Source organism: Phyllostomus hastatus, unplaced genomic scaffold (genome assembly GCF_019186645.2).
Source record: "Phyllostomus hastatus isolate PE091 unplaced genomic scaffold, TTU_PhHast_1.1 phas_contig_16, whole genome shotgun sequence".
In the NCBI taxonomy this organism is placed as follows: Eukaryota; Metazoa; Chordata; class Mammalia; order Chiroptera; family Phyllostomidae; genus Phyllostomus; species Phyllostomus hastatus.
The window spans coordinates 30,874,444-30,900,912 of NW_025333643.1; the positions used below are offsets into that span (position 1 = coordinate 30,874,444).

At 37.3% G+C, this 26,469-nt stretch overlaps 1 protein-coding gene across 1 annotated transcript in view; it reads right to left on the reverse strand.

The window, feature by feature from the left end:
* The window catches only part of SHQ1 (SHQ1, H/ACA ribonucleoprotein assembly factor), a 151,184-nt gene that overhangs the window by 72,913 nt on the left and 51,802 nt on the right, over positions 1 to 26,469 (reverse strand). The window contains exons 7-9 of the mRNA XM_045832301.1: positions 20,147 to 20,301; positions 18,309 to 18,362; positions 13,428 to 13,551 (exon numbers count right to left, since the gene is read on the reverse strand). Coding sequence (XP_045688257.1) covers positions 13,428 to 13,551; positions 18,309 to 18,362; positions 20,147 to 20,301 — 333 coding nt within the window. The remainder of the gene's footprint in view (positions 1 to 13,427; positions 13,552 to 18,308; positions 18,363 to 20,146; positions 20,302 to 26,469) is intronic.

The window sequence follows — 26,469 nt, forward strand, 5'->3', positions numbered from 1 at the left end:
CTACTGTGCTTAAGGAGTCAAATTAAAAGGCCTAACATTTCTTTAAATGTCTATAAATGGGAATTCATAAAAATTAAATTACAGATAAATATCAACATTAGAAAATCCTAGTGATTTAATCTTTTAGCTTTCAAGTTTGGGATAACCTTTACAATTCAAATAAAAAGAAGCCTTTGGACATTGGACTAATATAGATACAACCTCTAAAAATAAATTCATCTTCAAAATTGCATCAGAATTCAATGCTCACACCACATGGTTGATGCACTCAATTTCTTGAACAGTACTTTTTTCTTAAAGAAGATTGGCCCCAAGCTCTGTACTGTGGTTATTCTTTCCTTTCACATTGATTGTGTCAATATATCTATCTACAGAAAAAGCTTAGTAAAGCGGTCATTTCAGAAAAATTGATTACTGAGGTTAATAGTGACTAATATGCAAGGGCTACTATTTATAGGAAGTAAAACCAGTTCTTAATTGTTAGCAATAAATGATCTCCTGAAGACTGTTTCTTGGGTTATATTATAGCCGGCCATGTAGCTACTAGTCATCACACCTCAAACGTTTATAGAAAGGTAGGTCTCTTTTAACAGAACAATCAAAAACCTAATTTCACGTGTTATTAGCCAAAAAAACAAAGAACAAAACTTTATACAATAAAACTTACAGTATTTCCATAAAATGGTTAATAAATTTAAATTTGAAATGTAGAAGCATAGTGGTTAAAAGCCCAGTCTTTTAAGAAAATTATTTTATAAAAGAAAAATGACAACATATACAAAAAGAGACAAGAGAATGGTGAACTCCCCTACATATACCACCCAATTTTATTAGGTCCCAACTTGTAGCCAAACTTCATCTGCACCCTGCCCACTTTGCCCCAATGCACTCTACATATTTTAAAGTAACTCCTAGGTTTCATATAATTTCATTTATACATATTTCAGTACATCAAAGGGCACAGGTTTTGAGTCAGACAGACCTGGAATTAAATCCAGGGTCTACCAACTACTATCTGTGTTCCCCTGGGCAAGTGACTGAAACTCTCTGACCCTGTCTTCTCTCTGCAAAATGGTGAGAGTAATGCCTGCTTCTCAGAATGACAATATGGATGAAATGAGATAAAGTATCTAAAGAACTGAGCCTAATGTTGGCATATAGAAAGTAGTTAATTAACCAGGTGTGATTATTATTACTATACTAGAATATTAAAACAGGACTCTCTCACTTCTTTCCACTGAGGCTCACAAAGCCATTATCATGGGAACACTTGATATCCATTATATCAAGTGTTCCCATGATAAAAAGAGACTCTAAACTCTCTAAGCAACCCTTATAAAAAGACTAACAAAAAAGTGATTTGTGACTCTTCAAACAACATTCACCTGCAGGAGTATAAGGGTAGTGGTCCAGAAAAATTTCTGGACAAAGTTATTGGGAAAGCTGTGAAGTAGTTTAACCACCACCATCTGAGAAGGGAGCAGGCCCTTTCCTGTTACCTTAAAACAAGACAAAGGAAGGTTGTTTGTTTGTTTGTTATTAAATTTTTTAAAACTGTTGTTCAAATACAGTTGTTCCATTTTGCCAAAACTCCCCCACCACACCCATCCCCAGGTCTCACCCCTGATCTTGCCCACCTTTAGCTTTGCCCATGGGTCGTTTATACATGTTCCTTGACGAATCATCCCCACCTTTCCCCTATTATTCCCCTCCCATCTCCCTTTTGGTTACTGTCAGTTTGTTCTTTACTCTATAAAGTCACTGGTTACATTTTGCTCCCTGGTTTGTTTTGTTGATTAGGTTCCACTTATAGGTGAGATCATATAGTATTTGTCTTTCACAACCCGGCTTATTTTACTTATCATAATGCTCTCCACATCCATTCATGATGTTGCGAAGGATAGGAGCTCCTTCTTCCTTTCTGCTGTGCAGTATTCCATTGTGTAAATGTACCATAGTTTTTTTTACCCATTCATTTACTGATGGACACTTGGGTTGCTTCCAGCACTTGGCTATTGTAAATTCTGCTATGAACTTTGGGGTGCTTAGGTTATTTTGAATAGGTGTTTCAGGATTATTGAGGTATACTCCCAACAGCGGAACTGCTGGGTCAAATGGCAGTTCCCTTTTTATTTTCTGAGGAAATTCCATACAGATTTCCACTATGGCTGCACCAGTCTGCATTCTCACCAACAGTGTACTAGGGTTCCTTTTTCTCCATAGCCTCTACAGTACTTGTTGTTTGTTAGTTTGATGGCCATTCTGACTGGTGTGAAGTAGTATCCCACTGTGGTTTTAATTTGCATCTCTGATGGCTAGTGATGCTGAGCATCCTTTCATATGTCTCTCAACCCTCTGCATGTCCTCCTTGGAGAAATGTCTGTTCAAGTCTTTTGCCTATTTTTTTAATTGGGTTCCTTGTCTTCTTAGAGTGGAGTCCTGTGAGTTCTTTATATATTTTGGAGATCAAACCCTTGTCCGAGGTATAATTTGCAAATATATTTTCCCATATGGTTGGTTTCCCTTCTCATTTTGCTGACGTTTTCTTTAGCTTTTCAGAAGCTTTTTATTTTGATGAGGTCCCATATTATTCTTTTCTTTACATCCCTTGCACTAGGGGACAAATCGGAGAAAATATTGCTGCATGGAACATCCAGCATGCCTATGTTCTTCTCTAGGACTTTTATGGTGCTGTGACTTATATTCAAGTCTTCTATCCATCTTGAGTATATTTTTGTGTATGGTGTAAGTGAGTGGTTGAGTTTAATTCTTTGCATGTAGCTGTCCTGATCTCCCAACAGCATTTGTTGAGTAGGATACTTTTATTACCTTTTATGCTTCTGCTCCCTTTGTTGAATATTGACCATAGAGCCTTGGATTTGTTTCTGGGCTCTATATTCTTTTCCATTGATCTTTATGTCTCTTCTGATGCCACTACCAGGCTGTTTTGATTATAGTGCCCTTCTAATATATTTTGATATCAGTTACTGTGATCCCATGTACTTTGTTCTTTCTCAAAATTGCTAAGGCTATTTATGGTCATTTGCAGTTCCATATAAATTGTTGAAATGTTTGTTCTACACCTGTGAAATATGTCATTGGTACTTTAATAGAGATTGCATTGAATCTATAAGTTGCTTTGGGTAGTATGGACATTTTGATGATGTTATGAAATGGTATATGCTTCCATTTGTTTGTGTATTCTTTAATTTCTTTCTTCAGTGTTGTGTAGTTTTCTGAGTACAGGTCTTTTACCTTCTTGGTTAGGTTTATTCCTAGGTACTTTATACAAATGGTATATGCTTCCATTTGTTTGTGTATTCCTTAATTTCTTTCTTCAGTGTTGTGTAGTTTTCTGGGTACAGGTCTTTTACGTTCTTGGTTAGGTTTATTCCTAGGTACTTTATCATTACTTGCTATATCAGATGGAATTTTTTTCCCCTGATTTCTGTTTGATATTTCATTGTTGATGTACAAAATGCTTTTGATTTCTAAACACTGACTTTGTATCCCATTATTCTGTCAAATTCACTTATCAGGTCCAGTAGTTTTTTGGTGGAGTCTATAGGGTTTTGTATGTACACTATCATATCATCTGCAAAAAAATGATAGTTTTGCTTCCTCCTTTCCAATTTGAATGCCTTTTATTTCTTCTTCTCTGAACACTATGGCTAGGACTTCCAATACTATGTTGAAAAGAAGTGGTGAAAATAGACATCCTTGTCTTCTTCCTGATCTTACTGGAAAAGCTTTTAGTCTTTCCCACTGAGTATGTTGTTGGCTGTGGGTCTCTCACACATGGCCTTTATTATGTTAAGGAATGCTCCCTCTGTTCCCACTTTGCTGAGTGTTCTTATCATCAATGGGTGCTGTACCTTATCAAATGCTTTTTCTGCATCTATTGATACGATCATGTGACTTTTGTCTTTTCTTTATGTGATGTATTACATTTACTGATTTGTGGATACTGCACCATCCTTGCATCCCTGGGATGAATCCCATTTGATCATGGTGTATGATCATTTTAATGTATCACTGGATGCAGTTTGCCAATATTTTGTTGAGGATTTTAGCATTTATGTTCACCAGAGATATTGGCCTGTAGTTTTCTTTGTTGTGTCTTAACTTGGTTTTGGGATTATGATGATGCTGGCTTCATAAAGAGTTTGGGAGTCTTCTGTCTTCTTGGAAGATTTTTTGGAATAGTCTGTGAAAAGTTGTGGTGAGCTCCTCCTAAAATATTTTGTAAAATTCTCCTGCGAAACTCTCTGATCCAGGGCTTTTGTGTGATGGGAGTTTTTTTATTATTGCTTCGATTTCATCCACTGTTATCGGTCTATTCAGGCGTATTGATTCTTCTTCATTACTTTTGGAAGATTATATTTTTCTAGAAATTTGTCCCTTTCAACTAGGTTTTCACATTTCTTGGCATATAGTTCTTCATTTTAATTGCTTATAATCCTTTGTATTTCTGTGGTATCAGTTGTTATCTCTCCTCTTTCATTTCTGATTTTGTTTATTTGGGTCCTCCCCTTTCCTCTTTGATGAGTCTGGTTAAAGGCTTTTTAATCTTGTTTCTCTTTTCAAAGAACCAGCTCCTGAATTTTTTGATTTTTTGTTCTTTTATTCCCTGTGTTCTTTAATTCTGCTCTGATCTGGCTTATTTCCTACCTTCTTCTCTCTCTGGGCTTTATTTGTTATTGTTCCTCCAATTCTTGTAGACATAGGGTTAGGTTGTTTATTTGAAATAAACAACCTCTTTTAGGATGGCCTATATTGCTATGAACTTCCCTGTCAGGACTGCCTTTGCTGTCTCAGAAGTTTTGAACTGTTGTGTGTTCATTTTTATGTTTCCATGAACTTTTTGATTTCCTCCTTGATCTCATTCTTAACCCATTCATTATTTTATAGCATGCCATTCAATTTCCATGAGTTTTGAGTGTTTGGGGTTTTTTTCCTTGCAGTTCTTTCTAGTTTCAGTCCCTTGTGGTCTGAGATAATGCTTGATATGACTTCAATTTTCTTTAATTTGTTGAGGCTTATTTTCAGTCCCATCATGTGGTCTATATTTTAAAATGTTCCATGTGCATTTGGAAAGAATGTGTATTTTGCTTCTTTTGGATGAAAGGCTATCTATATATATCAGTTAAATCCACTTGATCTAGGGAATTATTCAATGGCTCAATATTCTTGTTGACATTTTCTTTGGAAGACCTATTTTTGACAGTGGGGTGTTACAATCCCCTCATATAAGTGTGTTGCTGTCTATACCTTTCTTAAAGCCCTCCAAGGTTTTCCTTATATATTTGGGTGCTCCTATGTTGAGTGCATATATGTGTATACTGTTTATGTCTTCTTAATGGATTCTTCCCTTGAGTATTATGAAGTGTCCTTCTGTGTCTCTTTTTATGGCCCTTGTTTTTAAGTCTGTTTTGTCTGATATGAGTATTACTGACCCAGCTTTTTTTTCCTGTCCATTTATATGGAATATTCTTTCCAACTCTTCACTTTCAGTCACTTTCACGACTTTTGTTCTGAGGTGTGTCTCTTGGAGGCAGCACATGTGTGGGTCATGTTTTCTTATTCAGTCAGCTACCCTATGCCTTTTGATGGGAGCACTGATCCAGTTACATTTAGGGTTATTATTATTTTTTAAAATTTTATTTATATATTTTTTAGAGAGGGAAGGGAGGAAGAAAGAGAGAGAGAGAAACATCAATGTGCGGTTGCTGGGGGCCATGGCCTGCAATCCAGGCATGTGCCCTGACTGGGAATCGAACCTGCGACACTTTGGTTCATAGCCCGAGCTCAATCCACTGAGCTACGCCAGTCAGGGTACATTTAAGGTTATTATTGATAGGTAGTTATTCATTGCCATTTTACTCTCTTCATACCTATGTTCCTTTCTCTGTCACTTTTTTTCTTCCTCTTCTTAAAGCAGGTCCTTTAGCATATCTTAGAGTGCTGGTTTGGTGGTGTATTCTTTCAGCCTTCTTTTGTCTGGGCACCTCCTTAGTTCTCCTACCATCTTTATTGAGAGCCTTGCTGGGTCAAGTAGTTTTGGTTGCAGGTGTTAGCTTTTCATTACTTGGAATATTTCTTGCCATTCCCTTCTGGCTTGCAGTGTTTCTGTTGAATAATCAACTGCTGGCCTTATTGGAGCTCCCTTATATACTACTTCTTGTTTCTCTGTCTTTAAAACTTGGCATTTTAATTATTATGTGTCTTAGAGCAGGCCTCTTTAGATTTATCTTGATTGAGACCCTCTGTTTCCTGAAATTACGTGGCTTTTCCCCACTGCAGATGAAGGAAGTTTTCTATCATTTTTTCAAACAGTGTTTCTATACCTTGCTTCTTTTCTTCTCTTTCTGGTATTCCTATGATTCAAATGTTGTTGTGTTTTATGTTGTCCTGCTGTTCCCTTAAGCTATGTTCAATTTTTTTAGTCTTTTTTCGTGCAGCTGCTCTACCTGTGTATTTCTTTCTATCTTGTCTTCCAGCTCACTAATTCAGTCCTCTGCAACATCCAGCCTGCTTGTAATTTCTTCTGGTGTATGTTTTATTTCAGATATTGACTTCTTCTTCTCTTCCCAGTTCTTGTTTATAGTTTCTATTTCCTTTTTCATACTTTTGTAGTTCCCAGTATGTTATTTAGTTGACAGTGAGGTCCTCGAGCATCCTTATAACCATTGTTTTGAATTCTATATCTGATAGTTTTCTTGTCTCCATTTCATTTAGCTCTTTTATTGAGGAATCTTCCATTTCTTTCAATTGTGGGTTCTTTCTTTGTCTCCCCATTTCAGGTGACTCTTTTTGTTTGTTTCTGTAATTCCCAATGCTTAGCTTTGCCAGCTGTCTTTGTCGGGTGAACTTCTGTGGCAGGAGTTCTGTGGAACTCCGTGGTGCAGTCTCTTTGATTTCTTTGTCTGGATGTTCTAGGGTTGCCCTTTCTTCCGTTTGTGTGAGCTGTCTTACTGTTTGGCTTTTACCTGTCAGTGGCTCCTTTGTTGGTGGGTTCTCCCCTACAGGGAGTTTACTGATATTCACAACTCCCACCTTGTCTTCTATACTGCCATACAGGTTTTAGTTAACAAAGCAGTATTAGCAAACCACCAAACGTACACCAGCATAAAGAATCTCCTATCACATGAGCAGTCTCTACTGCCTTAGAACTATGATTAATAAATTTGAAGAGGGACTCATGGATATTACATGATATGACAAAGGGAATATGAGATGACTAAAGGAGGGGAAAATGTTGTGTGGTAAGAGGAAGGAGAACTGATAACAGTTGGGGTAGAACTGAGGCAAAGAAAGGGAGAGAACAATATTGATAATGTAAGTAAAAAATAAAAGGACAGACGATGGGAACAATGGGGTAAGAAAAAGAAAGAGTATACTATGAGGTATTAAGTGAAATTGAAAAGGTACTGGACCAACTAGAGCAAAATTGCAGAAAACCCATAGCAGGTTTGATAGCAACAACAGCTGAATGAAATTTAATACACATGGCACAGGAATCAGAGTGTTGTAGAAAAGTGAAAAGTGAATATAAGATGTCTATAGTAAAGAACAATGATTTTGAGAGGATGAGGGAAACAAACTAATTAAGAGTAATGAGTAAAGCTCAGGTTGAGAGAGGGGAAAAAAGAGAAAAAAGGGAGAGAGAAAACACTGAGATAAAATTCCTTACTCAACTGATCAGTGGTAGGGCAAAGGTGAAATGTACTAAGACAGTAGGAGAGTATTCTATGGGAAACAAAGTACTAACAAGTAAGAACAAATAAGATCCTTTGGAGAAGTACAGCCATAATGGTGATATTTCACCCAATTAGCCAGTTTTATAAAAGGTGAGAAAGAGGTAAGACTCTTATTAGAAAGCAAAAAGAATGTGAGCTGACTTTAGAAAACAGAGCACTTAGATGGAGGAAAAATAGTAAGATAAGGGATAGGAACTTGGTGTGGAGTGTGAGAAAATAAAGATTACGACTACAGTCCTAAAGCTCAGGAAGATGGCGAAATGCATTAAGACCAAGGAAGGGTGCTGTGTGGCATTTGGAATAACAGCAGTATGACAAGTAATATATAATCTGAATAAAAATAATAAAAAGTAAAAGACCAAGTGTAGCGTGTTACTGGAATATGAGTGAAGTGAAAAAGAAAAATTAAAATGCAGTATCAAAGGGAGAATAATATAGATCAAACAATGAAATGAAACAAAAAAGTAATTAAATGGAAAGAAGAGAAATAAAAAAATAAACATGCAAGTTCTGAAGAACAGCAAAGTGAAATTCAAGACAAATAAGGTTTTCACAGGAGCTCCTGGAAAGTGTAATATACCTCCCCTGGGAATTGTGGGATACAAAGACTAGTGTCTGATCCATACCTGATAAGAGAACCCCCTTGGAGAAGCAAGAAGGAGCAGCCTGTGGTGCTGAGTAGAGGGCCTACTGTGGAAGCACATGACACTTGATGCAATAGTGAAAGAAGCCTCTACCCCACTACTGATTTCCCAATAAGGTCAGAGCTGGGGAAGGGAAGGATTCTTTAAAAATCCGTTTCAAGGGTTATATTTTAAGTACTGCACTGCGACTCATAATCTAAAGAGATAGAAATAGTTATAGAATATTTACTGTTTTTTATAGGATATATGTTTGTGTATGTGTGACAATGATATTTATAAAATATATATACCATCCAGAAACAATGAAAGAAAGAATAGACAGAATAAGACTAAAGGGGAATGGAAGATAAAATTGTTTCCCTTCACACCATGATGTTTGGCCCTGTCAATATAATAGTTACAGTACCTGTTCAAGAGTTGCTCGTGAGTATAGAAGAGTGAGAAATGCCTTTATAAAGATTACAAAATTTTTATTCCAAAACTAATATGGAGGCTCCCAGTCAAGATGGCAGTATAAGCAGACATCACTCACCTCTTCAGAAAACCACATGAAAATTACAACCAAAACACAGAACCACCATCACTCAGGAACATCAGAAATCAAAATGCATGGAAGACTGACAACTACAAAATAGAGTTGAATGGAAGTCTGATAACTATGGAATTAAAGAAATCACATCCATTCAGACTGATAGGAGGGGCACAGACGTACAAAGGGCTGGTCCAGTAACCATGTGGATAAAAATTCCAGAGGGATATTTCCAGAGCCAGGAGTCCCAGACCCACACAAGACCCCCCTACCAGGATTCCAGCACCAGGAAATAAGTCCCCATAACTTCTGGCTGCAAAAACCAGTGGGGATTGAGTCAGTGGAAGAAACTTCTGAAGCCCCAAGCACTTCCCTTTAAACAACCCACACATGGACCCACCTACTCAGACTTACTCCCTCAGAGCTCCAGCACCAAGGTAGCAGTAAAAGCAATAGTGGTATACAGGGAGAAACTGAAGTGTCCGGCATCAAGATGAGCAGAGACCATTGTCGCTTTGCTAAACCACCCCCACAGGGATCCAGCAAGTGGATGCCATATCTGAGACTCCATCAACCTGGCTAACACTCTTTGACCTGCCTTGGAGATCCCCAGAGGCTCTGTCCCACCCAACTTATAGGCCTACCCAAGCTGCTTTTCCATAAGAATGGCTAGTCTTGGCTTTTAAATCCTATCAAACAAGCAACAGCTGGCTTCAGTGAGCCCTAGCAGCAGCCAGATTAGATTCATAGGTTGACTTTGCCTGGGAATCTCTAAGCACAGCACAAGTAGCAGCCATCTCAGACTACTTTACAGCTCAGGCTGGGTACCCCAGGCAAAACATAAGTAGGGGCCAACCTTGGACTGCACCACCCAGGAAACCCCAGGGCCAGTGTACCCAGTGGACAGCTACAGAGCACCACCACCCTGCCCCTGCACAGCTGATCTACCAAGGAACACAGAGGTTGGTGGTCAGTGGTCACAGCCAGTCCTTGTAGTTGACTGGCCTGGATAAATCCGTTCCATTGATCTGCCAACAGCAACCAAGGCTCAACTATAAAAGAAGGGTATACTCAGCCCACATGAAGGATGCACCTCAAATACCCAGCTTGGATGATAGGGAAGGCTGTTCCATTGGACCCTACAGGACACCTACTACATTAGACCACACTACCAACACAGAGTCAAAGCAGCTCTACCTAATACAAGGAGACTGCCAAAATGAAGAGACAAAGAAACATGGCCCAAATGAAAGCACAGATCAAAACTCCAGAAAAAGAGCTAAACAAAATGGAAATAAGCAATCTATCAGATACAGAGTTCAAAACACTGGTTATAAGGATGTTCCAGGAACTTAATGAGGACCTCAGCAGCATAAAAAAGACCCAGTCAGAAACAAAGGGTACAGTAATTGAAATAAATAACAATATACAGAGAAACAACAGTAGAGTGGATGAAGCTAAGAATCAACTCAATGATATGAAACATCAGGAAGCAAAAATGAACGATGTGGAACAAGAAGAAAAAGAATCCAAAAAAATAAGGATAGTTATAAACAGCCTCTGGGGCAACTTCATAAGGTACAACATTCACATCATAGGGGTGCCACAAGGAGAAGAGAAAGAGCAAAAAACTGGAAATTGATCTGAAAAGAAGGTGCAACAAAACTTCCCTAATTTGGTAAAGGAAATAGACATGCAAGCCCAGGAAGCACAGAGTCCCAATTATGATGGATGCAAAGAAGCCCGCACTCGAAGACACATCATAATTAAAAGGCCAAAGGTTAAAGAGAGACTCTTAAAATTAGCAAGAGAAGTAGTTACCAGATGGTTGCCAGATTGGGGAGCAGGGGTGGGCAGGGAGAGAATAGGTGAATAGGTAAGGGGATTAAGAAGTACAAATAAGTAGTTACAGAATAGCCATGGGGATGTAAAGTACAGTATAGGAAATGGAGTAGCTAAAGAACTTCTACATGTGAACTGTGGAAATGAACAAGGGTGGGTGGGATTGCCTGAGGGAATAGGGGGCACTGGTGGAGGGGGGCAAATGGGAAAAAAATCAGGACAACTGTAATAGTATAATCAATAAAATACAATTAAAAAATAAAACTAATATGGAAACAAACAAAAAAGATTCCAAAATTAATGAAATGTAGATATTGGTACAAATATTAAACTATATGATTATATATTCAAATATCAAACTATGTCACTTCTAAACAGAATAAAGTTTCTGACGACATATAAGAAAAGCTTCTTTTGATCCCCTGTATTTTCAATGAGTAACAGCAGCTAAGTGATACTTCCATGAAAGATGCTACCCATTCTTCCTAAAAAGAATAGAACAGGTGGAAGAAGTAAAAATTGCTGAAGACAAAAACAGATGGAAAAGAAGAGGGATGAACATGTGCCCCAGTCTAATTTATCCAGGGAGAGCAATTCCATGTGCAAGGTCTAGGATTAAGCACTAAAACAGTAGTTAAAAAGACAAAGTAGGTTTTCTGACCTTACAGGAATTTGGATTAGACATAGTGCAATAGAGAGAGATAAATGTAGTTTTTTGAAAGTGGGAAATGTGTAAGAAGGAATACTTAAAGTCTCAGTAAAGAATGCTTGTAAAAGTTGCAGTAAAGTCAGGTAAAACAAATTCATGGCTCTTTAAAAACACGTCTTAATTAATTAGTTATAATGAAATATTCTGTAGTTTCTGAAGTCTTTCTACATTGGTTTTAGAAGCCTATTCCATTTGAGATCAGTATTTCTTTGGGGGAAAGAATTATTTTACTTACAACTATGGAACCATTATAATGCATAATCTAATATAATCAACAAAAAAATCAACTATAATGTATAAGAACTCAAGTATAACAGTCATTTATATTACATTGATTTTTCAAGGTAACTTTTCCAATTCAATAATTGTCTTGGATGTAAGTCAAAAAAAAAAAAAGCCAATGTGAAAAAATAAAGCTGTTTGTTTCCCACTATTAAATTAAAGAAGATAGATTTAAATTAAAGATAGAGACCTGGCTGGTTAGCTGAGTTGGTTAGAACATCATCCCGATAAGCCAAGGTTGTGGGTTCCATCTTTGGTCAGGGTACACACCAATGTATAAAAAAGGGGAATAACAAATTGATGCCTGTTTCTCTCTCCTTCCCTTCCTCTCTCTCTCGAATCAATAAAGTAAAAACTGAAATTTTAAGTATGTTTATCGTTGTTAACATGAAAATATAATAATAAATACTAATACAAAAATAAACTTTTTTCATGTACTCACAACTATAAACCTACTTTAACAGAAAAAAGTAATAAAGACAGATTTCTCAAAAGTAGTAACTCAAAAAGTTACTATCTCAAAAATTTTGAGATATTTTATCTCAAAATAACAATCCTTCCAAATAAAACATAGGTAGTTTAAACCAACAGGATGAATGAAAATGTATCTTTCATTTAACTGATTCATTTTTTACAATTATTGTCTACTTTAAACACGGCAGAAGCCCCCTCCCTCCACCCCCGCAGGGTAAGCTGACTATAGCTTCCACAGAAGTCAGAGAAAAAGAAAAACTCAGGCACACTCTAGGAGGGACAATACATTCAATGTGATTCTTCCCTTTAAGCCAATAAAGTCATCTAGATCTTTCTTTCTCTTTTTCACTCTGAAGTGTGAAAATTAAGCCCCCAGAGCACTTATATGTAAGGACAAAGGAACAATGTCACTCCCCAGGAGAGAATAAGAAATGACCATAAAGTATAGGTGATTTGTAAATAAATGTGCCAGAACTAATACTGTAAATAGAAATGAATGTCATCCCCATCAAAGTCATCACCTTAAGTATTATATACTTAATCCAGTGATGTTGTTATAGGCACTTTGGAATTTGTTTCAGAGCTCAGAATTTTCCACATCCCTAAAACTAACAAACATTGTCTTTTCAGGTTGGATTAAGCAATAGTCAAGAGTCCTCTGAGTAGCTGTGCTTTTTCTTCGGAAAGCCTTTCCTAATGTCCCCAGTGAAGATTCTGTGTCTCTTCCTAGTGAATCATTGTACTTTCCCCAGCAAAGCACGTATCGCTCTACACTAGAAATGCTTATTTTTAATCATCTGTCATCAGGTAAAATTGTAACTTCATAGGAACAAGAAATTTATTTATTATTATACCCAGAGTCCTAGCATAGTGCATAGAAAATTACAACCACCTAAGAAATACTGAATGATGCAATCAACTATAATACAAAATGGTTTGCAGTATGGTGTGTACCTTCTCTATTTACCTCCCTACTCCTTTCAGAAAGAGTACCATATCTCTGCATGATTTGTGTGATTATATATCCGTACAGAGGGGCTATTACTTTATATGCCTGGGAGTAATAGTGATTGGATGGATGATTTTTATTATTTATGTATAGAAAAAAGCAAATATCACACTTGCTTCCTTAGACTAAAAACTTATAACTTTTCATTTTCAATTTTGTAATCACAATAATATCTTACCTAGTTGCAATATCATTATAGTGTCTCTGTAGGCTTTCATCACCAGCTTGAAATGGCGATAAAGTGGGTAGCACAAAACTCTTCTTCCAAAAGACACCAGGACTTCATGAACATTAGTCCAAGTCTATAAAGTATCAGTAAAATAAGCAATCATTTCCATATTATACAAATAAAAGCACATAGTGAAACATTCTCTATTAAAAATTATAAGTTTGGATCATTATGAAGCCAACTAGAAGAGAAATATAAAACCATAAAATGAGACATTTTGTATGCCCTACAATAAAATACTTAATCTTGTTATTCTTTGTAATTTCTCATATTTTATCAACATACCACAAATATTCTTTAAAAATCACATATGTAGCAGGAAAGTTTTAAGAAGTCTCTCAAGAATTACAATCATGAATCTAAAACACATGGCACTAACCAAATACAGATGCACATAAAAGACATTTCTAAATGATACATGTTTGGTGCTTTTGTCCTGTAGGACCATTCAAATAGTATAGATGAAAGGTGTAGAACTTTTCAGTGACATGTGTTCCATCTCTCTCTTTTTTATTTTGAGCATAAGTAACACATGGTATTTACTTCAGTAATTTATTTTTACTCATCTAAGAGAAAACTAGTAATTTCTGGAAAAAAGAGTGTTTTATCTTGAATAGTATAAAACTGATACCATCAGCAATTTAAAACTTACTGAAATCAAAAAGGTAATTTTCTACAACACTGTTTTTAAATTTGAGTTTTGATAAAAAATGTAACCCATATGTAAAACTTAAACATAAAATTAAAACTAAAAGAGCAGCATACTTTCCATATTTATCAATCCTTAATGGAGACCTGACTAAGAATATTGAGTATCTGACAAAAAATAGTTTATATCTATAAAGAATTATGAACTTTTAAAAAATTCTAGCAAAAATCTAAATACTTATAAAAGTTTGACAGTTATTAACATTTCTGGCAATTCTACGTTCTCTCAAAAACAATAAAATTTTGAAATAAAACCATAATTAGGTGAAGTTACTCATGTAGATTTTAAAAACTATGAAATCAATCACCAATTCCATAATTACTACAAAAACCAGTTTTCCCATTATAGGCTGATCATGGCAATATGTAGAACCCAAATAAAGTCCAGAGAACAGCACTTCTCCATCTTTAATATGCACATGAATCCTTGGAGATCTTGCTACAGATTCTGAATCAGTGTGTCTGGACTGATACCAGGTCCTGCTAACAAGCTCCCAGCTGAGGACGCTGGCCAAGCTGTTGGTCCATGAACCATTCTTAGAGTAACAAGATTCTCTGGTAGAGTTAAATGTTTCAGTTCCTGTCTACATCTTATCTTACACTTCAAAAGAGTGATGCCATGAAACAAATCTGATTGTACAAGTTACAATGTACTGTACCTAGGATTTTTTAAAAAGATTGTATTTATTTATTTTTAGAGAGAGGGGAAGGAAGGGAGGAAGAGAGGGAGAGAAACATCGATATGCAGAGATACATTGATTGGTTGCTTCTTGCACACCCTCAACTGGGGTTGCTTCCTGCATGCCCCCAACTGGGGATCTGGCCTGCAACCCAGGCATGTGCCCTGATTGGAAATCAAACTGGTAACCATTCAGTTTTGCAGGCCAGCACTCAATCCAGTGAGCCACATAAACCAGAGTCATATATCTAGGATTTAAATTGGGAAAAGAACTGCTTGTCTTCATTGATAATATAACTACCAATTGTTTAAAATGGTACTTTTTGAAAATTCTACTTTTTTTTCTAATTTTATTTTTTAAATATATTTTATTGATTATTCTGTTACAGTTGTCCCATTCCCCTCCCTCATTCCCCTCCAACCTGCACACCCCCTCCCACCTGCATTCCCCCCTTTAGTTCATGTCCATGGATCATAAATATTAAGTTCTTTGGCTTCTATGTTTCCTATACTATCCTTAACTTCCCTCTGTCTATTTTGTACCTACCATTTATGCTTTTTTAAATTTTATTTACTATGCTATTACAGTTGTCCCATTTTCCCCCTTCATTCCCCTCCAACCTGCATACCCCCTCCCATCCACATTGCCCCCTTTAGTTCATGTCTATGTGTCATAAGTTCTTTAGCTTCTACATTTCCCATACTATTCTTGCCCTCCCCCTGTCTATTTTCTACCTACCATTTATGCTACTTATTCTCTGTACCTTTTTTCCCTCTCTCCTCCCACTTCCCTCTTGCTAACCCTCCATGTCATCTCCATTTCTGTGGTTCTGTTCCTGTTCTAGTTGTTTGCTTAGTTTGCTTTTGGTTTAGGTATGGCTGTTATTAACTGTGAGTTTGCTATCATTTTACTGTTCATATTTTTAATCTTCTTTTCCTTAAATAAGTCCCTTTAACATTTCATATAATAAGGGCTTGGTGATGAGGTACTCCTTCAACTTGACCGTATGGATAAGCACTTTATCTGCCCTTCCATTCTAACTGAAAGCTTTGCTGGATAGAGCAATCTGGGATGTAGGTCCTTGCCTTTCATGACTTCAAATACTTCTTTCCAGCCCCTTCTTGCCTGCAAGGTCTCTTTTGAGAAATCAGCTGACAGTCTGATGGGAACTCCTTTGTAGGTAACTGTCTCCTTTTCTCTTGCTGCTTCTAGGATACTCTCCTTCATTTTAATCTTGGGTAATGTAAATATGTTGTGTCTTGGTGTGTTCCTCCTTGGGTCCAACTTCTTTGGGCTCTCTGAGCTTCCTGGACTTCCTGGAAGTCTATTTTCTTTGCCAGATTGGGGAAGTTCTCCTTTATTATTTGTTCAAATAACTTTTCCACTTGTTGCTCTTCCTCTTCTCTTTCTGGTACCCCTATAATTCGGATGTTGGAATGTTTAAAGAAGTCCTGGAGGTTCCTAAGCCTCTCATTTTTTTTAAATTTTTGTTTCTTCCTTCTTTTCTGTTTGGTTGTTTCTTTCTTCCTTCTAGTCCACTCCATTGATTTGAGTCCCAGTTTTCTTCCCATCACTATTGGTTCCCTGTGCATTTTCCTTCATTTCACTTATCATAGCCTTCATTTCTTCATCTAATTTGCAAGCAAAATCAACCAATACTGTGAGCATCCTGATCACCAGTGCTTATGCATCTGATAGGTTTGCTATCTCTCGGTCGCTTAAAAGTATCTGCTGTGGGGCTTTGATCTGTTCTTCCGTTTGGACCATTTTTTTGACTTGTCACACCTGTTACATATGAGGGGCGGAGCCTTAGGTGTTCACCATGGGGGGTCAACCCAGTCACTGGGTTGTGAAGCTATTTGTGGGGACAGGGTTTGAGAGGGAACAATGGTGCTTGCTCCGCTCTCTCAGATTTTAGTCCCTTCTGTTGCTTCCCATAAGCAAATTGGGCCTGTCTGGTGCTGATTCCCGTGTGGGTGGGCTTGTGTATGTTCTAGGACCCTGTGGGTCTCTCCAACACACTCTCCTGTGAGGCTGGGAATCTCTCCCTATGCCTCAACCCTTGCAGATGTTTTCAATTGGTGTTTTTAGGCTTTATTTCCCCGAGCTAGGACCCTGGGTTGCACAGTCTGTCTCACTTCCCAGCTTCACCTGGTTTGTCTGCACATGAATGTGGGACCATTCCTTCAGCCAGCTGCCCTGTAAACCTCACTGGGTCTGCCCACTGCCACCTTGCGCCCGGGGTCTGCCATCCACTGCCTGCACACGCAGGGTCTATCAGCTTCTGTCTTACGCGTCCGGTTCTGCAATCCCTCTCCATCTGGTGCCTGACTCCGCCCAGTCACCCAACTCCACCCCTCCTACCAGACTGGATGAATGTATCTAACTCCTTGGTTGTTGGACTTCCATACAGTTCAATTTTCTGACAGTTCTGGTTGTTTTTTTTTGTTTCTAAATTTTTGTTGTCTTTAATTTGGTTGTGCAAGGAGGCACAGTGTGTCTACCTACACCTCTCTCTTGGCCGGAAGTCTTTGAAACTTCTCATTTTAATTACTGTTTTGATGTAGAATTTTTTGTACATAATAGATACATTTAAAAATACCATCCTTTGGTCCTAGCTGGTGTGGCTCAGTGGATTGAGTGCCGGCCTATAAACCAAAAGGTCACTGATTCGATTCCCAGTCAGGGCACATGCCTGGGTTGTGGGCCAGGTCCCCAGTTGGGGGTGTGTGAGAGGCAACTGATCAATGTATCTCTCACACATCCATGTTTCTCTCCCTCTCTGCCTCCTTCCCTTCCTCTCTCTAAAAATAAATAAATAAAATCTTAGACAAAAAAATTTACCAATCTTTGACATGGTAAGATCTACACAACCAGTTTCTAAATATATGTAGAAACAATTATTACTATATTAAAAGACTGATCAGATCTAGCCATTCTAATGTAAGACCTAAGAGAAGTTATTTAAGGTATATGACCTAAGTTTCCTCATCTGTAAAATAGCAATAATACTTCTCGCAGACAGTATTACTGAGAGGAATTAGTGAAGTAATACATGTGAAATGCTTAGCACAGTCACTAGTGGTAAATGAAGGGCAGCTACTACTACTATCACCTAGGTTTGATTCTCATCTTTGAGCTCTGAGCCCTAATATATGCCAACTCACAAACATGCCTCAAACTCCATCCCATAGTCTCCCCAACAGACCACGAGCCCACTCTTTCTCCAAAGTGTGTTCTCCCTTTCCTGACCTCCAAAGTATCTTCTCTAGCTTCATTAGTATACTATAATTAGAATAATAACAAATGGAATCAGAGTATTTTTAGAAATTGGAAAACAAACTGCTTCCAGTTTACATAATAATGCTTCCACTTTAAAAGTCAACAGAAAAATAACTTTTTGAAAAAACAAAATCTAAATAATTGAAATTAAAAATCATACCTCAAACCAGCACAGTGTTGAACTCAGTTTTCTGATATTCCATGCAGATTCAACCTTTATTTGTTTTAGAGAAAAGAGTACTGTCATATTAGAGGTAAAGTCATTTAATTTTAATTTTAAGCAAATATATCCATTTACTTAACTAGCAAAGTATTTAGTATGTGAGTGGTGTTGACATATATAAGAACTAAGAAGTGTCCATAATTGCAAAAAAATAATTGCTTTACTGATGTAGATGGTATCAAAGGCAAGTTTCTATTTATTGTCCTTGGACTTTATTATAAAGTAAAGCTTTTCCACTGATAAGAGTCCCGGAACACAAGAGCTTATTTAAGCAGGGGCTTTGAAAGCAAAATTAAAGCAAAGCAATGCTTGCTCAATTTCTGTCCTTCTCAACTAAGTTACTTGCCTCCCATTCTATAATAAATCTGCCAAATGACTCAAACATAATGTTAATGTGCTGTCTGTGGCACTTCAAAAGCTGCTCAAGAACTTGGCCTTACAGAGAATGCTTGTGAGAATAAGTATATCCTAAAGAAGGTTTTCAAGTTGCAAACTTCATGATTTCAAATATGTAAATATAAGAATACAGAATAAATTTTATTGAGTAAAACTAAACAATAACTTACTTCTCAAGCAATAATATGAAGCACTGTTTTGCCAAAGAAAACATTTTCTCCAATGTAGTGTCTTTTAAAAATGAGTGAAAATAAAAAGCATTTTCAGTTATATTAAGCACTTACTATACTCATTAATATTCATTTTGTAGTCAAATACAAATCTAAAGAGTCACTTTTGAAATTTTTAGAATCGTGACAACAAAATATTTGGCACATAAATTCTAATCTTAAAGCTATGGTAATTCTAAGTGAGAAAGGCAGATTAAATAATAATGTATACATTATGACCCAATATAAATACATATAATGTGCACAATGAAAGAGAGTGAAAAAGATACATCACCTTATAACAGTGGCTTTTTCTGATGGCTGAGATTACAGAAAATTTTAATTATTTTCTTCATGTGGTACTTCCCTTTACAACGATATGAAGTATTTGTGTAATGAGAAAAAAAAAGCATATGCTCAGCTCAGGAGAAACCCTTTGAGCAAGGACACTTACAAACAGCTATAGAGCACATTAACAAGGAAACTTCTGTATGTGTGTGGTTTTCCAGCCTTTTTTTTTAACATATAGGTGAGAAAAAGTTTCCAAAATCAAATATAGTTTAAGAAGAGATACAATATGGAGAGTAAGGGATGCGTGGAGGTGGTAGAGCATATACAGGGAACAAGCGGTAATGGAAAAAAATATAATGAAAAAATATTTAAAATAGAAGAAATATAATAAAGTCTACGTTATTATAAAAGTATATTTAAGAATATTAATGTACAATAGAAATCCTTTTACAATATGATTTCTTTAAAAGATCCCTATACTTTACTTTGCACCTGGTAACCAACAGCTTAGAAAAAGAATTTAAATGGTTGGAAAATCCTACCCCTTGTCAATTCAAGTGTCATGTGGCAACAGCCCTCTTTATTTGGCCAGTTTATCTCCTGAAGATCCTTTTTCTCTACCTTTTTCTCTACCCTCAGTTTTACTTCTCCACTTTACTGTTTGTAAAGACTAATGCCAAGAGAGAAACAAAAAAAAACAAGTAAGCATTATCCTTTCATGTTGATACCCATCACCAACAGATATGTGCAACTCTGCCCCAGCGTCCCCTATGTAAGTGATCACAAGTCTTACTCTCAACAAAAGGAGTAATGTTTTAATACAGTTTACTCAGTACAATAGTAGTCTATGCCAACAAGCACAGACACAAATGTACTTACATTCTTCTCTCCTTCACTGACACGAGTTTCATAGCAATACGCCAGAAGGATGTCAATCAGACTGTAGTATACTTGACGATGAGATCTCTTGTCCAGTAGGTAAGACTTATGGACAAATTTTTGTAGCTGATATTTCTCTTCTCCTGAAAAAGACACTGGAAGAAAACGTATTTAAAAATTAGATGTTCCAGGGAGATGGCAGCGAGGTAGGTGGGAGAGGAGCCTGATTCTCCCTGTGCCCAGGTAGAACACCTTGCCAATCTTCTGAGGAACAGAGTGAAGGCTCATATGAAGTTTGGAGGCCAAAAATTGCAGGGGACATTGAAAAACTGACAGTGAGGAGATTGAACTGGGACAGTAAGGTCCCTGGGATCTGCGCAAGGACAAAGGGTGCTGTGGCTCCTGGCACGGCGCTTGCTGCAGGATATGGGGGCGGAGAGGAGGAGATCACCAGCTCCCTCCCCTACCAAAGCAGGGAAGGCAGTCCAGCACCTGGAGGGACCTAGATGCCAAAAGTCACTGGGGGATAGAGACAAAGTGGGAGACACACAGAGGTGGCACAAATCCACTGGGACTGTGAATGCTAGAACCAGAGAAATTGAGGTGCCAGATGATGCCTAGAGAAGGGAAGAGGTGGGCCATGTCAGGCCCTGACTCCCATAGTCTCTGGACTGGTTGGAAAGTTGGGCTGTGTAAAAAGTCATGCCCAGTAAGAATGGCAGGCAGCTGCTTTGTATAGAACTCTCAGCAGCAGCTGATGCATCCTGAGGGAGATTTCAGCTGTGTGCACCCAGACACTGAATAGCTGAGCAGAACTGCACGCTGGGGCATGTCTTGGGCTCTGTGCAGGAGACTGAACACACTGGCTGCATGGAGAATGAGTGGCTGATTTGAGACTGGCAGCTCACGGAGGACATGGGACAGTGGAGGCCAGGAAATTACTACCCAGACCTGGTCCCCATCCTCTCAAAACCACAGGGAGAAAACTGAAGCCTAGCCTCCCTCTTCCAGTGGCATCTAGGAAGACAAGCAGAACGCAATGAACAAGTTTAAAGTCAGCAGGAGGCTTATTTTTTTTTCCATTTAGATCCTCTCTACCTTTTTTTTCCTTTCCCCCACCTCCCCCCTGCCAAGTGAGACAATAAGACTTGGAGTTGTGAGGGTCCAGGGACAGATGGAAAGGGAAGCACAAGGCTAACCCCAAGAGAATAAGAAACTGAGACAATGTCACTTTGCTATCCCATAGACTGGGCATTTTATTGTTTATGTGTATTATTCTTATTTTTTCATTATGTTTTATAAATTTTATGTTATTAGTATTTTTTCTATTTCTCTTCCTTATGTTTAGTTTCTCTCATTTTATTTCTGTTTAATTGCATTGTTTCACTGGTTTTCCTTATTCTCTCTTTATTGTATTTTAATTTTCCTTCTCTTACTTCACCCATGTACCAATAACACACTATTCTTGGTCAGGTACTTCCTATTTTGGTTATCCAATCAAATATTACTTGTAATATTATTGTTGTTCCAGTACTACTGTGAATAATTCATGTTCCATACCATTGTACATACTACACAGCAACCCTCCCTGATTTTAGCCCACTTCGCTTTACTCCTGAGCATTATTATTGTTGTGGGTAACTCTATTCTCTCTCACACTATGCCTACTATCTGTTCTTCACTCCCACTATATCTCATGATCTAACCTTGCACAAGCACTCTGTTTTCTGGATTCAGCTCACAATCATCCTCCCCTCTAACAAGAGTCTTATCTCTCTTTCACCTTTTATAAAAAGTGGCTAGTTGGGTGAAATATCACAGTTAATACTATCCTTTTCCAAAGAATCTCTTATCTATTCTCTACCTGCTGGTATTCTTTTTTATTTTTTAAGATTTTATTTATTTATTTTTTAGAGAGGGAAGGGAGGTAGAAAGAGAGACAGAGAGAAACATCAATGTGCGGTTGCTGGGGGTCATGGCCTGCAACACAGGCATGTACCCTGACTGGGAATCGAACCTGCGACACTTTGGTTCACAGCCCGAGCTCAATCCATACCTGCTGGTATTCTAAATTTCATAAAACACTCTCCCACTGTCTTAATCCATTTTGCCTCCCCCTGCCACTGGTCACACACAAGCAGAGGTGGGAGCTGCAAATATCAGTATAACTGCTGGAAGAGGAAAATAACCAACAAAGGAACCACCAAAAGATAAAAACGCAAATGCAAGAGAGCCCACACAAACAGAAGAAAGGGCCAACCTAGAGCATCCAGACAAAAATATCAAAGATACCACACCACTGAGCCTCACAGAATTCCTACCATGAAAGTCAACCCTACAAAGACAGCTAGCAAAGCAAAACAACAGGAAGCACAGAAACAAACAAAGAGAGTCACCTAAAATGGGGAGGAAAAAAAACAGGCAATCAAAAAGAATAGAAGGCTCCCCACTAAAAGAGATAAACAAAATGGAGATAATCAAATGTCAGATATAGCATTCAAAATCAAGGAACTCACAGACAACGACAACGAACAGACTGAGAACTACATCAGCATGAAAAATTACATAGAAACCATAAACAAAAACCAGGAAAAAATGAACAATAAATCTTGGAAATAAAATCACATTTGAAGGCATTACAAGCAGGTTGGATGAAGCAGAGGATTGAACCGGCAAGCTGGAGGACAAGGTAGAAAAAAACCACCCAGATACAGCAAGAAAAGGAAAAGAGACTCAGAAAGAATGAACAGGAGGTAATGGAGCTGCAAGACAACATGAAGCATAATAACATCCTTATAATAGGGATAACAGAAGGAGAAGAAGAACAAGGGATAGAAAAATTGTTTGAAAAAATACTGATGGAAAACTTCTCTAATTTGATGACAGAAAAAGTCACACAAATCCAGGAAACAAAGCCAGTCCCAATCAAGAGAAACCCAAAGAGACCCACTACAACATGGTAATTAAAATGGCAAAATTCCATGACAAAGAGAGAATCTTAAAGGTATCAAGGGAGAAACAGGAAGTAATACACAAGGGAGCCCTGATAAGACAAGGAGCTGACTTGTCAATGGAAACACTCCAAGCCAGAAGAGAATGGCAAAAATATTCCAAGTAATAAAACCCTGAGGCCTGCAACCAAGACTACTTTATCCAGCAAGGCTCTCAATTAAAATGGATTGCCAAATAAAGAGCTTCATGGCTATTTAAAAAAAAAAAGAAGTCTAAAAGAATACACCTCCACGAAACCAGCTCTGCAAGAGATGCTAAAGCATCTGCTTTAAGAAAAGGAAGGACAGTGTGAGAGAGAGAAGAACACAGGTAAAGAAAAATGGCAATGAGTAAGTACCTATCAATAATTGCCTTAAACGTACATGGATTAAATGCTCCAATCAAAAGACATAGAATAGCTGAATGGATAAGAACTCATGACCTGCACATATGCTGCCTACAAGAAACCCATCTTAAAACAAAAGGCCTACACAGACTAAAAGTGAAGGGCTGAAAACAAATATTCCAAGCAAACAGACAGGAAAAAAAAGTCGGGGTAACAATACTCATATCAGACAAAATACACTTCAAAAGAAGGGTCATAAGAAGAGACCTAGAAGGACACTTCATAATACTCAAGGGAAGAATCCATCAAGAAGACATAAATATTGTAAATATATATGCACCCAAAGGAACACCCAAATACATAAAGAAGACCTTGGAGGACCTCGAGAAAGATATTGTCAGCAACACAATTATTTTCAATAACCCACTGTCAAGAATGGATAGATCTTGCAAAAAAAAAATCAACAAAGATATTGCAGCATTGAACAATGCCCTACATAAAATGAACTTAACTGATATAGAGCCTTTCATCCCAAAGAAGCAAAAATACACATTCTTTTTAAATGTACATGGAACATTTTCAAAGATAGACCACATGATAGGACACAAAACAAGCCTCAACAAATTCAAGAAAATTAAAAACATATCTCTCGCCCTGGCTGGCGTAGCTCAGTGGATTGAGCGCGGACTGTGAACTGCTCTCACGGGTTCGATTCCCAGCCAGGGCACATGCCTAGGTTGCAGGCCATGGCCCCCAGCAACCGCACATTGATTTTTTTTTCTCTCTCTCTCCCTCCCTTCCCACTCTAAAAATAAATAAATAAATCTTTAGAAAGGAAGTTACTGAGAGATATGTTTAAAAAAAATATCTCTCATTACAAGGGACTTAAACTAGAAACAAACCTCAACAAAAAAACTCAAAAACACTCAAACTCATGGTTATTGAATACCATGCTATTAAAAATGAATGGGTCAAGAATGAGATCAAGGAAGAAATCAAAAAGTTTCTGGAAACAAATGAAAATGAACTCATAACAGCCCAAAACTTATGGGACACAGTTGAGGCAGTCCTGAGAGGGAAGTTCATAGCAATATAGGCATACTAAAAAAAGATAGAAACATTTCAAATAAACAACCTAATCCTACACCCACAAGGAACCTAAGAACAGCCCAGAGCAAGTAGAAAGAAGGAAATTACTAATATCAGAGCAGCATTAAACAACATAGAGACTAAAAGCACAATTCTAAGGATCAATAAATCCAGGGGCTGATTCTTTGAAAAGATAAACAAAATTGAAAAATCTTTAAGACTCATCAAGAAAAGAAGAGAGAGGACCAAAATAAACACAATCAAATATGAAAGAGGAGAGATTACAACTGATACCACAGGAAAAAAAAAAAGGACTGTAAGAAATTACTACAAAGAACTATATGCTAAGAAATTTTAAAACCTAGGAGAAATGGACAAATTTCTAGAAAAATATAATCTTCCAAAAATCAATGAAGAAGAAGCAGAAAACCTAAACAGACCAATAACAGCAGACGAAATTGAAGCAGTAATCAAAAAACTCCCAACACACAGAAGCCTTGGACCAGATGATTTCACAGAAGAATTCTACAAAGCATTTAAGGAAGAGCTAACCCCTATCCATCACAGACTACTCAAAAATATCCAAAATGATGGAAGACTCCCAAACTCATTTTATGAAGGCAGCATCATCCTAATCCCAAAACCAGATAAAGACACAACAAAGAAAGAAAACTTCAAGCCAATATCACTGATGAACATAGACTCTAAAATCCTCAACAAAATATTGGCAAACCGCATCCAACAATACATTAAAAAGATCATACACCATGATCAAATGGGATTCATCCCAGGGATGCAAGGATGGTTCAATATTCACAAATCAGTAAACGTAATACATCACATAAAAGCAAAGACAGAAATCACATGATCATATCAATAGATGGGGAAAAGCATTTGATAAGGTACAGCACCCATTTATGATAAAAACACTCTGCCAAATGGGAATAGAGGGAGCATTCCTCAACATAATAAAGGCCATATATGAGAGATCTACAGCCAACATCATACTCAATGGGCAAAACCTAAAAACTTTTCTACTAAGATCAAGGACAAGAGAAAAGTTGTCCATTTTTACCACTTCTCTTCAACAGAGTATTGGAAGTCCTAGAAACAGTAATCAAACAAAAAAAAGAAATAAAAGGCATCCAAATTGGAAAAGAGGAAACAAAACTGTGTGTCATTGTTTGCAGATGACATGATAATGTACATACAAAATCCTATACACTTCACAAAAAAACTACTAGACCTAATAAATGAATTAGGCAAAACAGCGGGATACAAAGTCAATATCCAAAAATCAAAGGCATTTTTGTATACCAGCAATAAAATAGTAGAAACAGAAATCAGGAAAAAAAATCCCATTTGATATGTCAATAAGAAAAATAAAATACCTAGGAATAAACCTAACCAAGGAGGTAAAAGCCCTGTACTCAGAAAACTACAGAACACTTCAGAAATAAATTAAGGAAGACAGAAACAAATGGAAACATATACCATGTTCATGGACTGAAAGAATTAACATCATCAAAATGTCCATATTACCCAGAGCAATTTATAGACTCAACATAATCCCCATTAAAGGACCCTTGGCATATTTCACAGATATAGAACAAACACTTCAAAAATTTCTATGGAACCATAAAGAGCCCCAAATAGCAGCAGCAATTTTGAGAAAGAACAACAAAGTAGGGGGGATCACAATACCTGATATCAAACTGTATTACAAGGCCACTGTAATCAAAACAGCCTGATACTAGCATAAGAACAGACACATAGACCAGTGTAACAGAACAGAGACCCCTGATATAAACCCAAGTTTCTATGGTCAATTAATATTCAACAAAGGGGGCAGCAGCATAAAATGGAGTAAAAATAGCCTCTTCAACAAACAGTGTTG